The sequence below is a fragment of the Phyllostomus discolor genome, chromosome X, assembly GCF_004126475.2.
Source record: "Phyllostomus discolor isolate MPI-MPIP mPhyDis1 chromosome X, mPhyDis1.pri.v3, whole genome shotgun sequence".
Lineage (NCBI taxonomy): Eukaryota > Metazoa > Chordata > Mammalia > Chiroptera > Phyllostomidae > Phyllostomus > Phyllostomus discolor.
Window position 1 is genome coordinate 36,230,229 of NC_050198.1, and position 12,324 is coordinate 36,242,552.

At 36.7% G+C, this 12,324-nt stretch overlaps 1 protein-coding gene across 13 annotated transcripts in view; it reads left to right on the plus strand.

Moving 5' to 3' along the window:
- RRAGB (Ras related GTP binding B) overlaps window positions 1-10,573 on the plus strand; it is a 56,929-nt gene extending 46,356 nt beyond the window's left edge. For 12 of the 13 annotated variants that reach the window (XM_028522253.2, XM_028522255.2, XM_028522258.2 and 9 more), the window contains 6 exons: window positions 1,259-1,481; window positions 3,857-3,952; window positions 6,133-6,255; window positions 7,695-7,786; window positions 8,807-8,922; window positions 10,052-10,534. In XM_028522253.2, the coding sequence (XP_028378054.1) occupies window positions 1,259-1,481; window positions 3,857-3,952; window positions 6,133-6,255; window positions 7,695-7,786; window positions 8,807-8,922; window positions 10,052-10,149 (748 nt within the window). In that variant the 3' untranslated portion in view covers window positions 10,150-10,534. Of the gene's footprint in view, window positions 1-1,258; window positions 1,482-3,856; window positions 3,953-6,132; window positions 6,256-7,694; window positions 7,787-8,806; window positions 8,923-10,051 lie in introns of all 13 variants that reach the window. The other variant, XM_028522257.2, reaches the window with a different exon arrangement.
- Window positions 10,574-12,324: the final 1,751 nt, after the last annotated feature.

Sequence of the window (12,324 nt, forward strand, 5' to 3'; positions counted from 1 at the left end):
AGAGGGGTTCCTGTGGGTGGGGCTATTGCTTCCCCTCAGACTGGTGCTTCTTCCAATGGAGTGCTCTGCCCTAATAGATGGATTCTGCAGTGTGGGGAATGACTCAGCACAGGGATCCTGGCAGCTGTTCCTTCAGTTCTCTCCCCAGACCCACCAAACCCAGAATCTCCTCATGTGTCTCTAGTCCACTCTGCCCTACTTTTGCCAGTACCCAGGGTAAGTGGCTGTGCATTGGCACTTTAAGAGGCTCTCGGAGTCTCCAGCCATCTCTCCTTGGAGGATAGAAACCCTGCTGCTCTTCACAGCTGGGTGTTAACTGGGTAACTTTCTGGTTCTGGTGCTGTAGGCTGGGGAGCCCCGCTTGGGGTTTAGACCTCACACCTCTCAGGGGGAGCCCCCCTGGCCACTGAAATGTCCCTGTGGAACTTCTACTGCCACCCATGGGAGCCCAGCCAGTCCTCTCATGCCTTCTCATTTCCTGCCAGTCTCATTGCATTATTTCTTCCATAAGTCCTTGGTTATGAGGATTCTCTCCAGCTAGTGTTCAGTTGGTTATTCAGGATGATTTGTCTATAATTTAATTATAATTCCAGTTTGGTCCTGGGAGGAGGTTAGCGTAGCTTCCACCTATTCTGCCACTTCTTGTATCTTTTGACTAGTTATTTCAGTAAATAGTAACTGGACACCTATTCTATGGTAGACTCTTTGATAAAAGCTAGGAAACCATGGCAAAAAGTAATAGACACATTCCTTGCCTTCATGAAACTTTCTGTTTAGGGAAATGAATGCCATTAATTAAAAAAACTCATGTAAACATGTAATGTCACACTTGTAAATACTAAAAAGAATAGTGTTTTGGTATAAGGGCCTGTGATGACTGGATTTATTTATATGGGAGGTCTGGAATGGTTTCTGTGAGTATGGTTTGCACTGAAATCTAAAGGGATAAGTCGGAGTTAATGAAATGTAGAAGTAGCAGCATATGAGACACAAGGAATGGCATGTGTAAAGACCCTTGGTGGGTACACCAGGAGCTATGAGAACTGAGGGCCAGTCAAAGTATGTTTGGAACACAAGGAGAGAGGCTTAAGGTGGTGCATAGTGAGGCTCAAGAAGTAAGAAGTTGTGGCCATTCCAATCTGCTGTTATTTGTCCTTTAATTTGAAGCCTTGAAATTATCTTTCACATGGGATAGATCATTAGTACAAGTGACTAAACCGAGGACTTGCTTACTACCCAGACTTTTGTTCCTTGTTAGACAGGACAACTTCATGGAAAATTATTTCACTAGCCAGCGAGACAACATTTTCCGAAATGTGGAGGTTCTGATTTATGTCTTTGATGTGGAGAGCCGTGAACTGGAAAAGGACATGCACTATTATCAATCATGCCTGGAGGCCATTCTGCAGAATTCTCCAGATGCCAAAATCTTTTGCTTGGTGCACAAAATGGATCTGGTACAGGAGGATCAGCGGGACCTGGTAAGATACAGAAAGGGTGCTGCAGCAAACGGTGGACATGCTTTGTAAACTTTCATGGAGGTATAGGTAAATTTGTCTTTTCTTTTTTCAGGGAAAAAATCTCCACATAAGCTTTCAAACTAAAGTTCTGTCATTTGTTGTTGTTTTTTTTTAGCACTCATAAACAAATTGTTCATGGTAAGGGAAAGAGTATTTATTTGAAAGATAATTTTAAGATTAGGTAAGGAACCTGACCTTGTAATATCACTAAGTATGTTAACTGCCCCTGTGTTACTGTCCTTCAGGGCAGGCAGTTACTGTCAAGGGCAGATGAAGAAATATCACAGCTTCTTTATGTTAGCTTCAGAAACTGTATGCATCAGTTCAAGTGCTAATCATACTGAGTTAGGCACAATGCCAAGTTCCTTATCACTGCAGTGATACAGTGTACTGATCTTTTCTAGCGTGGGAGTTAGTACACATAAATTTAAACCAGAAGCAGAAGACACAGTAGAAAGGGCAAACTCTCAGCTAGCTATGAGCCCTCAAGATTGGCCAGTCACAAAATAGCCTAGCTTTAGTTTGCCCAATATAAACTAAGAGGATTGGATTTTAAAGTCTAAGCTGAAAGAGAAGGTCCTCTGTTTTTAAGGAATAAGCATGAGAAAAACAGTTTTAGAATATACTGGTGATATAGAAGAATATAGTTCCTCTGTGGGTTGGAGCCTAGGAGTCTAAGGATACCCTTTATTTAATTAAAGGATTTTTTTTTTTTGGTAATAGTTGTGGTCAGGAATACTTTTTTCCCATAACTAGTTATAGTACTGCCCCCAGTGTTCCAGTGTTTGGGTATGTTTTCTTGTTTCTAGGTTAGCTTGCAGGCTTTCAGAAACCACTGGACAGAGTTCTGTATTTGATTCTGAACACTACTTTGAGTATCTAATCTCTTTATTCCTTTCTCTCTCTCTCATTTCATTTTAATTTTATTTTAGTCCAGCTGAAAATCTGTATGTAGCTTGGGGCTTGAGATTGTGAGTGCTTTGATATGGTTCTTGCTGTTCTTTGTTTTCTGTTGTTTGTTTTGTTTCCTTTACAAAAATCACTTCATTTCCTATCACAATTTGTAGTAGAAAAACCTAGAGCATCCAACAAATGATCTCATTATGGATTTTTTCATTCTAATTTTAGTGATCAACTTATCTAAACACTTATATGAATCTCTCCAAAGATACATTAATTTTCTTTGTGGGCTTTTAAACTAAATTAGGAAAAGTATATTCTGTTTCATCAAAGATTCAGACTTGGAAGTTTTGAAGTAAATATGACTAGGTTGCTTCCCTAAACATCAATTTCAACTAAGATAGACGTTTCTCTCTGTGTATTAGTCAAGGTTCTTTAAAGAAAGAGAGCCAATAATAAGTGTGTTTGTGTAGATGGATAGATAGCAGGTGGTGGGGAGAGATTGATTAATGGATATTAAGGAATTGACTCATACAATTGGGACTGGCAAGTCTGCAATCTTTGTGGCAGACCTGTAGGCTAAAGAGGCAGGAAAGATAAGATACTGCAGCTTGGATCCAGAGGCAATCTTGAGGCAGAATTCCTTCATCCTGGGAGCAGCAATTTTTCCCTTTTAAAGCCTTCACTCACATCAAGGAGGGGAATCTACTTTAAGTCTACTGATTCAGATACTAATCTTGTCTAAAAAATAACTTCACAACAACATCAAAACTGGTGTTTTACCAAATGTCTGGGTGCCATGGCCTAGCCAAGTTAATACACAAAATTAACCATCACCATGTGTTTATGCACTTACTACACACTCAGCCATTCATGGAAAATTGTGTGTGTATTTATATAAATAGATATTTCCCATATGTCTGTGGGCACATGCACAGATACACATGATGAATATATTTTTGTGTGGGGGAGGTGTTAGTTATATCTATATAGCCAAGCAAATACAGTCCAAACAGAATGCATATATGTATGCATGAGAGAAAGATATCTACAAAGGTTAAAATATTTTGATTTTTAAAGTTTGACATGGAATAGCGATCTTAAAATGACCCAGATTGGGTGATTTAGAATGTGATGTGTTTTTTTTTTTTTTTAAGACTACTCTACATAGTAAAGTTTAGTTTTTAACATAGTGCTCTTAGTGAGTACTCCACACAACCAGCACAGGCCTGAATAATTCCAGTAGCTGTTGCACTTTTAGAACTGACCTGAAAACATTTCTGCCATCCTAGTTTCTGAAGTAATGTACACATTGAAAAATTCTGAAGAAAGAGGCAATGCTTTCTATTTAAAATATGCTGAAATAATTATATCAAAGATTTTGCAAAGAAAGAGATCTGTATGTTCTTATCAGTATGTTGGACTTTGAAATTCAGATTTTTAAAGAGCGAGAAGAAGATCTGAGGCGCCTGTCTCGCCCGCTGGAATGTTCTTGTTTCCGCACATCGATCTGGGATGAAACTCTCTATAAGGTCTGTATGTTTCTCTGAGTTCCTGCTTTTTAGAGCATGGAAAAAAGCCATAAGGGTATTACCAAAAGGAAAAGATTTAAAATTCTGTCATAGCCATCTAAATATGTTGACTTTTTGAAAAGTCTATAATAAATCATTTGAAAAAATATCAAAATTAACCTTAAGAGATTTTGGTTGTGATCTTAGATTGGATTGATGTACCTACCGACCACGCTGAATTAGCCAGTTTGGTCATGAATAATTTGACACTGATCTTCATGACAGCTGAGGTGTCACTGACTGTCATTCATTTTGACCCCAGTCTGGTCTCAATGCTGATCGGAACTGTGTCTAATATTCAGGTACTTCTACAGGATACATGCTAGTCTGCTAAAGTTTGGATTGCAGTAGAAGAGCACTATTTAAGGGAGAGATTGGAGAAGGGAGTCTTAAATTGGGACATGTTATGCCTAGAATTTGGTAGCTTCCACTTTCATGCCAAGTGGAGACTAGCATGCTTTCAACCAGAAAGATTGTTCCCATTGCTGGAATGGATACCATGCTACTTACAGCAGTTGTAAAGGTTACAATAATAGCTGTGCTACGGACAAAGCTGCAATTACCTTATTGGCACATAGGTTCCTTATCCTGCTTCCTCCCTTTCTCCTCCTGATCTAGTGATTTGAAACGCTGGCTCCTTTAGGTCCTCCTGTGCTCAGACCTTTTCTTCAGACTGCTTCTGGTATCTATTGACAAGTCTAACTCCGGATGGGAAAACATCCTTCTATGTCACTGGTAGCCACAGCCTCAGTATCAACTGCATCTTACAAGTATCTACAACCAGAAGCACAGAAACCTGATTTACCATGGAGAAAAAGAAAGAAAGAAATCGGACTTTAACAAATAGCCATTGCTTTTATTTTTTAACTAATTCATTTTTTTCCCCAATATTATGTTGACCCAGCCTCACTCAAATAGCAGATAATTTTTGAGATACCTGTCTAGGAAATACTGTTCTAGATTAATTTGGGCCGAATTTCTCTCAAAGCCTTATTCCCAAAGAACAGGTAACCGTGAATAACGATGGACATGACGCACTGATAAGAACCAACTGCGGTGTGAAGGATGGCAATACATAACACGACCAAAGACATTTGGCTAATTACAACACTGCTGTGAGTGACAATGTCTCTGCTGTGGTTAGCTTTGGTGTCTTCTCCAAGGTAAATTCAGCAGTGACATTAACACCGACCTTGGAACTTGGAGCCTGAAACCCTATGCCTAAGTAATAAAACTAATTGGAACAGAGACATGACACTGCTGTCTCTTACGTAAATGTTGCATAGAGCTAACTTGAATTTTTATACTAAGTTTTATTCTGCAAGCACTCATCACATACCTGCTTGATGCTGTAGGACACACAAATGACTAAGACCAGGTTCCTGACCTCTCATATGGGAGAGAAGAACACTATATACCTTAGCAGACTAATTAGAGTGAGATGGAAGGAAATGTTATAATGGAAATTCAAATAAAAGAGGCTTACAAGAATAGAGGGAAGCTGTGGTTAATTTCACATCTTTTCATTAGTCATACTCCTCTAGATGAATTCAGTTTTAGGCAAACACACAGTGTACCATTTGAAATTCAGTAGTTCATACAGCTGAAAAGAAAACTTTTGGAATGACGATGCCACTAATTTCTCTCGTATGTTATCCCATTAAGAGAGGGGGCCATTTGTCTATGTGACTGATATTTTCACAAAACTGATTCTTAGAAGGATGTTAAATATAGCATTATCAGGTTCTGATTTTCAGTGCAGTCTACATTGTTGGATTTAAATATTTGTTGCATGACCGGATTAGAAGCTGGTTTAGCCCAGTAGTAGCTCAGAGTTTTCGACTTCTCCTAAAATAACATGGTGGAATGAAGTTATTTTTTTAATTGTCAATATAAAAAAGTTTCTCCAGCATTTTACAAAAGTGTTTGAAATTTTTTAAGAGTTCCAGCTGAAGGATAAATATCAAATATTAGCTTCATTTTCTCATTTTATTTCTTTTATATCATATTTGTTACCAGTATTTGGGACTCAGTTATCACCATATTTTTCTGTCCATATGTTGTAGTGTGCTTGCTTATTTACAAAGATGTGGGACTGGCTACCTGTTAGTAATAATTACACCATGCTTCTGTTCTGTTAGGCCTGGTCCAGCATTGTTTATCAGCTGATTCCCAATGTTCAGCAACTGGAAATGAACCTAAGGAATTTTGCTGAAATTATTGAGGCTGATGAAGTGCTTCTGTTTGAAAGAGCTACTTTTCTGGTGAGAACTTTCTGCTCTGCAGATCAACTTCACGCTTACCTTCTTTCATTGGGCAACAGAGAACAACATGTTGCCACTTTCAAGAAGAACCTTCTCTCCTCTTGCCATTAAGTTAGCGTGGGTAGCATTATTTATAAGGTAGTATTGTCAGTAAGTGACCTGAAACAAGGCCTTTGATTTGTAGCTCTTGAGTAGTTAGTGAAAGTTAGATTTTTGTAGGTATGCCTTACAACACAGTTTAGATTATTTCTGCAAATCATTGTTCATTTACATTGAACTATCCCTGTTTCCTGTTGAATTTTATTATGAAATGAGGGTTATTTCCCTGTTGTGGAAAGTTGTATCCACCTCTTTCTCTAAAAGACTGAGTTGAAAACTTTTAACAGGGAAGAAATGTTATAGTTAACTCAGTGACATAGCTAACAGTTCAGCTGGAGAGGTGGAGCAGAAAAGAGGCATGTTGGTATTTTAATTCTTGTTATAAATTCATCTTAACTATATTAGAGCCTACTGTATGTATAGCTCTGAGAGAAGATACAAAAACCAATGTTATATGTGTAAGTAAAATTTCTAAATAACAACAGCAACAAATTAATTTGAGATGTCACAAAGCACTGCATAAGTAGTTGCTGATCAGCTTACTAAATGTAACTCTTAAGAGCAGCTTACAGTAAATAATTTGTTTCTGAGCTCTACCAATCCTTGATGATTTTAGACACACTTCTTAATCTAAGTTTGGTTCCCCTTCTCGAAAATGGAGATAATAATATTTGTATCATTGGTTTTTGCAAGTGACTCAGTTTTGTTTCCTAGTAGAAAATTTTGTATCTGTATATTCAGCCTATAGGAAATGCTTGTCTGGTTTTATTAAAATCCAGAAATATGAGGGCAAGTATTTTCAGCTGGCATGGGCGTCCATCCTGAGTAGATTAATTTATAAATAGTCAATTCTCAGAAGTTAGAATCTTTTGGTTGAGATTTTAAAATATAATACCAAAAGCCACTTGGTTACAGGCTTCATTAAAATTAAATACATTAAGTAGACCTCAAGAACAGCTAAGAATTTTTATTTACTTTTCCTTTGTGATTTTTAATTTTTTAAAAATCAGCCCATCCTGTGAAATATTAAAATAAAAGGAACATTTAATGATTAAATTAGGTGATAAAGAACAACAGCAACAAGCCAAAATAGATTGTACTTAAATGATCTAATAAAATTATAACCAAATCACTGGCTGTTGAAATGATGGATAACGTTGAAATTATGTATAATGTTGGCAGCATATGGGACAGAGGAAATGAGAGAGTAAGCCAGGTGCCATGTCTGCCCTAAAATCAGGTGACCAAGAGACTGATTAACAGATGCTTCCCTGGAGGAGTAGCAGAGGGTGATTTGACTACATTGCATGTGTTTAAAGGGCTTTGTTCTTTTTTTATAGGTGATTTCTCACTATCAATGTAAAGAGCAGCGTGATGCCCACAGATTTGAAAAAATCAGCAACATTATTAAGCAGTTTAAGCTGAGCTGCAGGTAGGAGATCTAGTGTGATCTGTTTATCTCTGGGGAAAAATTACTGTTATTTTTGAGAGGTTCAAATAACTATAGTGGATCATACTCCTATATCCAGAATAGTTCCTTCAATTGAAAAGAAAACTAATTCTAAGGGAGCCTGCAATTGAATGAGTGAATGAAACTTATTGTCCTTTAATGTAAATAAGTGATATCGAAGAAGCATATGAAAAATATCTAAATAGAGTACCCTTTTGAAATGCTTGGTCCTGTTTGGGAAGAAATCAAAAATGTCCAAGAGAGTTTGAAAAAGAAGAAAGAAGGATAATTTTCCCTACCAAATACCAAAATTTTATGTAAAGCTACAGTAATTAAAATAGAGGTACTGATTCAGGAATGGTACAACATAGTCTAGAAATTTCTAGTCATATTGTCTCAGCTTTGATTAAATACAGTTTTGAGTCCTGGCATGTGAACATCTCATAATTTAGTAAAGATTTAAGAATCAAAATTCTTATTCTGATAAAACTTTGATGCCCAGACAATAGAATAATATGTTTATTCCTTTTATACCTTAGCACAAAAGGCACTTAGAGATATTTTGGCATGTTTAATGCTAACGTTTTTAAGAAGAAATATTGAATGATGTGCAAATATAATTACCTTATTTGTTTTCAAAGAAAGGGAATCATTTCTTGAATTTCAGTGTGACTACAATTCAAAAGCTAATCTTGGTGATAGGAAAATTTCAACCTAAAAAGCTTCTTAAAATTAGAAAAATCTTATAACATGATTTTAAACATGGATCTAAGTCTACACCCACTTTCATTTCACAGTCAATGTCAAGTCCTAACTCTCTAAGTTGCTTTCCAAAACATGTTAAATTCAGCATTAGAGCTTCCTTGGAAAACGAAGTTAGTGATTAACTGTCTTAATGAAGTGGTTAATCAAGGTATAATGCTATGAAAATGTTTAACCTAAAAGATGAGAATGTCTTGCTATTATTTTATGTTCTTTACTCTTTTCTCTTTTCTTCCACAGCAAGCTGGCTGCCTCTTTCCAGAGCATGGAAGTCAGGAACTCTAACTTCGCTGCTTTCATTGATATCTTTACATCCAACACTTACGTGATGGTTGTGATGTCTGATCCATCTATTCGTAAGTTTAAACTTAGCAGATATAGGTTCAGAGCCACATGTTTATTAAATTGTCCTAGAGGTGGTACTTTATTAGATACTGAGAATCTATTTTGTAGTGAGGATGGTTGCACAACAGTATGAATGCACTTAAGGCCACTGACCTGTACATTTAAAAATGGTTAAAATGAAGCCCTGGCTGGCATAGCTCAGTGGATTGAGCGCGGGCTGGGAACCAAAGTGTCCCAGGTTCGATTCCCAGCCAGGGTACATTCCTGGGTTGCAGGCCATAACCCCCAGCAACCTCACATTGATGTTTCTCCCTCTCTCTCTCTCTCTCCCTCTCTCCCTCCCTCCCTCCCTAAAAATAAATAAATAAAAATATTTTAAAAAAATGGTTAAAATGGTAAATTTCTTGTTATATATATTTTACCAGAAAAAACTATCTTAGTACTAGTAGCACCTATTTTTCTATTCCATAAATGTATATTTTGAAGCTTAAAAATAATTTAGGCTCTACAGTTTTATGTTTTGTTCTTGGCAACTTCAGAAATCAAGTAAATGAATCTGGAGATTTTAAAGAAAAGAACCCAAATGTATGTATAATTTGTGCTATATATAGTATAGATTTCAAAAGATTAGTCAGTCTAAGCTCTGAACTATTAAATATTGAACTGTTTTATATGTCATTGTACATTTCTAAGGACCATATTCCCATATTTGGGTTATGGCCATAGAGGGAGGTATTTGGTGCTTCCATGCCATAATAGCTATATCCATCTCAACCACTGAGATCGAGGTTCTAGCAGTATTTTCAGGGTGTTCCCAGAAGTTTAAATTATCTCTGATCTGCTGGCTTTTATTACCTTAGGTTATTATTAAAATATAACATAAGATAATAGGTTTTATACTATGAGCCTCCAAATAAAAGATTTAGAAAATTTTTGATGTTTGAACTTTGTGTTTAAAATATAAACACATCTATATTTTCAGAAAAGTTAAACCCTGATTAACTTGGGGCCTCCTGTTCCTTTGTGTTGTCTGTGACATACTATGTTGAGGGATTTGGGTCTCTTATTTGCCTATTTGTTTTTATTAGACATTCCTTTGACTACTTTTTTGTGGGGTATCTCCCCTACCCCTTTCCTCAGCTTCTGCAGCTACTCTGATCAACATCCGCAATGCCAGGAAACACTTTGAAAAACTGGAAAGAGTGGATGGACCAAAGCAGTGTCTTCTCATGCGCTGAACATTGCCAAAAGTTGTTTCAGAAGAAAATTGAAATACTGTTTCTTAATCTTAATGTCGTATTCGTGTATGTAGGCTCTGAAATGTTGTGATGCTTACCACTTCTGTATTCCTTCCCTTCAATCTCCAGTCTTATAGTTTAACCTTGAATGTTATTTACTCAAATAGCTAGTGAGAAATTAGAGGAGCTGTCCATAAAGTTGGTGTGATGTAAAAGTAGGTGATATGTGTAAGTGTTCTGATAATAAGGTTCTAATAGTGTGTTCTGATAACCTAGTTCCAATAATCATGTGTGCCAAAGTCTCTTCCAATATTGTCTTGTATTCCTTATCAGATAGTAACCTAGATATTTGGAATATTACTCTTTTCTCAGCATGCATTAAAAATATTCCTTAACTCCAATTGTAAATAAACTTTTGCAGTTAGGGATTTTAGTGTCTGTGTTTCTTTTCCTTGTTTATTTAAGTTTTCCCTAAGATAAAGCCAGTTAATTTCAATTATCCCAGGGGAAGGGGACCTACTGGTTGGAAAATAGTATTAAATAAAGTTGGATGCAAAGGATGGAGCCTGGTTATAGCTTTAAATCCAGGCAGAAGAGTTTAGAAATAATGGGTTAGGAAATGGAAACCATTGTAGGCTTTTGAGGAGGGGAATTACATGAAAGGAATTTTGAAAGAAAATTAAACTAGGCTGTATGGGCTCACTGATGGCAGTTGGGGAAGCTGTGATAGTAGTCCAGGCCTGAGATGTATTGAAAGCCTGATTCAGGATGTAACTGGAGAAGGGATGAGTAAAAGTTGAGGGGAAATAATAGGATTTGTGAGATGTAACTCTTCTTTGGGGTCTGGGAATGATTAATTTTGTATGTTCTATAACACCTAATGGGATATGCCTTTATTGTGCTAGTCAAGTGGTATTGAACTCCTTTTCAAGCTGGGAGTTATATTTGACATCATCCCCTAAGGAAAACATGAAGCATTGTAACTGGGAGAAATGTAGCTTGATAACACTACTTAGAAGTACTGAAAACCCTAAGTTTTTCAGTTTCCATAGATAGGATAACAACACAAAAGTAGGGAATCTACAACATAGCAGACTCATCTTACTTCTTTTATCTTTAAAATTTTTTTTTCATTATCATTCAGTCCCCTTATTTTCTTGTTTCTATGTCATGAAAAAGCTTTTTCCAGGCCACCAGAATTTCACTTTTTCCCAATTTACTATCCCCCTGTTCTTTTAGGTAGCCTACATTATGTAGATTAAAAATCTCAAGTCTTGAACTGCACGGGACTAATTTTATCAAGAGTTGTATTAATCATCTGTAGAATGAAGAGTTTTTAAAACAAATGTTCTAGATTTTTTTTACCCTCTTAAATGTAGGAAAATGAAAAGAGCAAATGAACTGAGGATCTGTTCTGTGGCTAATAGCAGTCATAATTTGGCACATTCTCATTATCCTTAATATTTGGGGTGGGATTTAAAGGAGCTTCCCGAAAGTGCTTTTTTTAAGAAGTTGGATTGGTAGATACATTAAATTAGATGAGCACGAAAACAAAAATCCCATAAAGTTACATTATTACTCTATTTGCTCTTGGTTCAATTCTTGCTCAAATTCTAGTTATAACTTAGATGTAGAGGATGTAAAAAAGGATGAAAGGTTAGCAAAACAAAGTTATTCAACATAATCCTTACAGTAATGACCAACCAGCCTTTGTCCCTGAAGACAAAAAAAGTTTTAAGATGGAGCCACTTAAAAAATGAAGGAAACAAGTGCACAGTGAAGGCATGCACACTGAAATGGAGAGAAAAAATTAAAGATGTGAAACTTACGGTCTAGCGCAAGGGTGTCAAACTCATTTTTACTTAGGGCCACATCAGTTTCGCAGTTGCCTTCAAAGGGCTGAATGTAATTTTAGGACTGTATAAACGTAACTACTTAACAGTTAAGTGAGAGCTTGGGGCTACTGCCAGGTACAAACAAGGTTCTGGGTTGGATAAAACAAGGTGGAGGACCAGATTCAGCCTGTGGGCCTTGTGTTTGCCACCTGTGGTCTAGTGATACAATGAGATGATGCTTTTTAGCAGGCAATGTTAGCTATGTCAGTAGAATAGGGCAATGGTTCTAATTTGAACATGCATCAGAATGACTAAGAGGGGACTGTTAAAACATACTGCT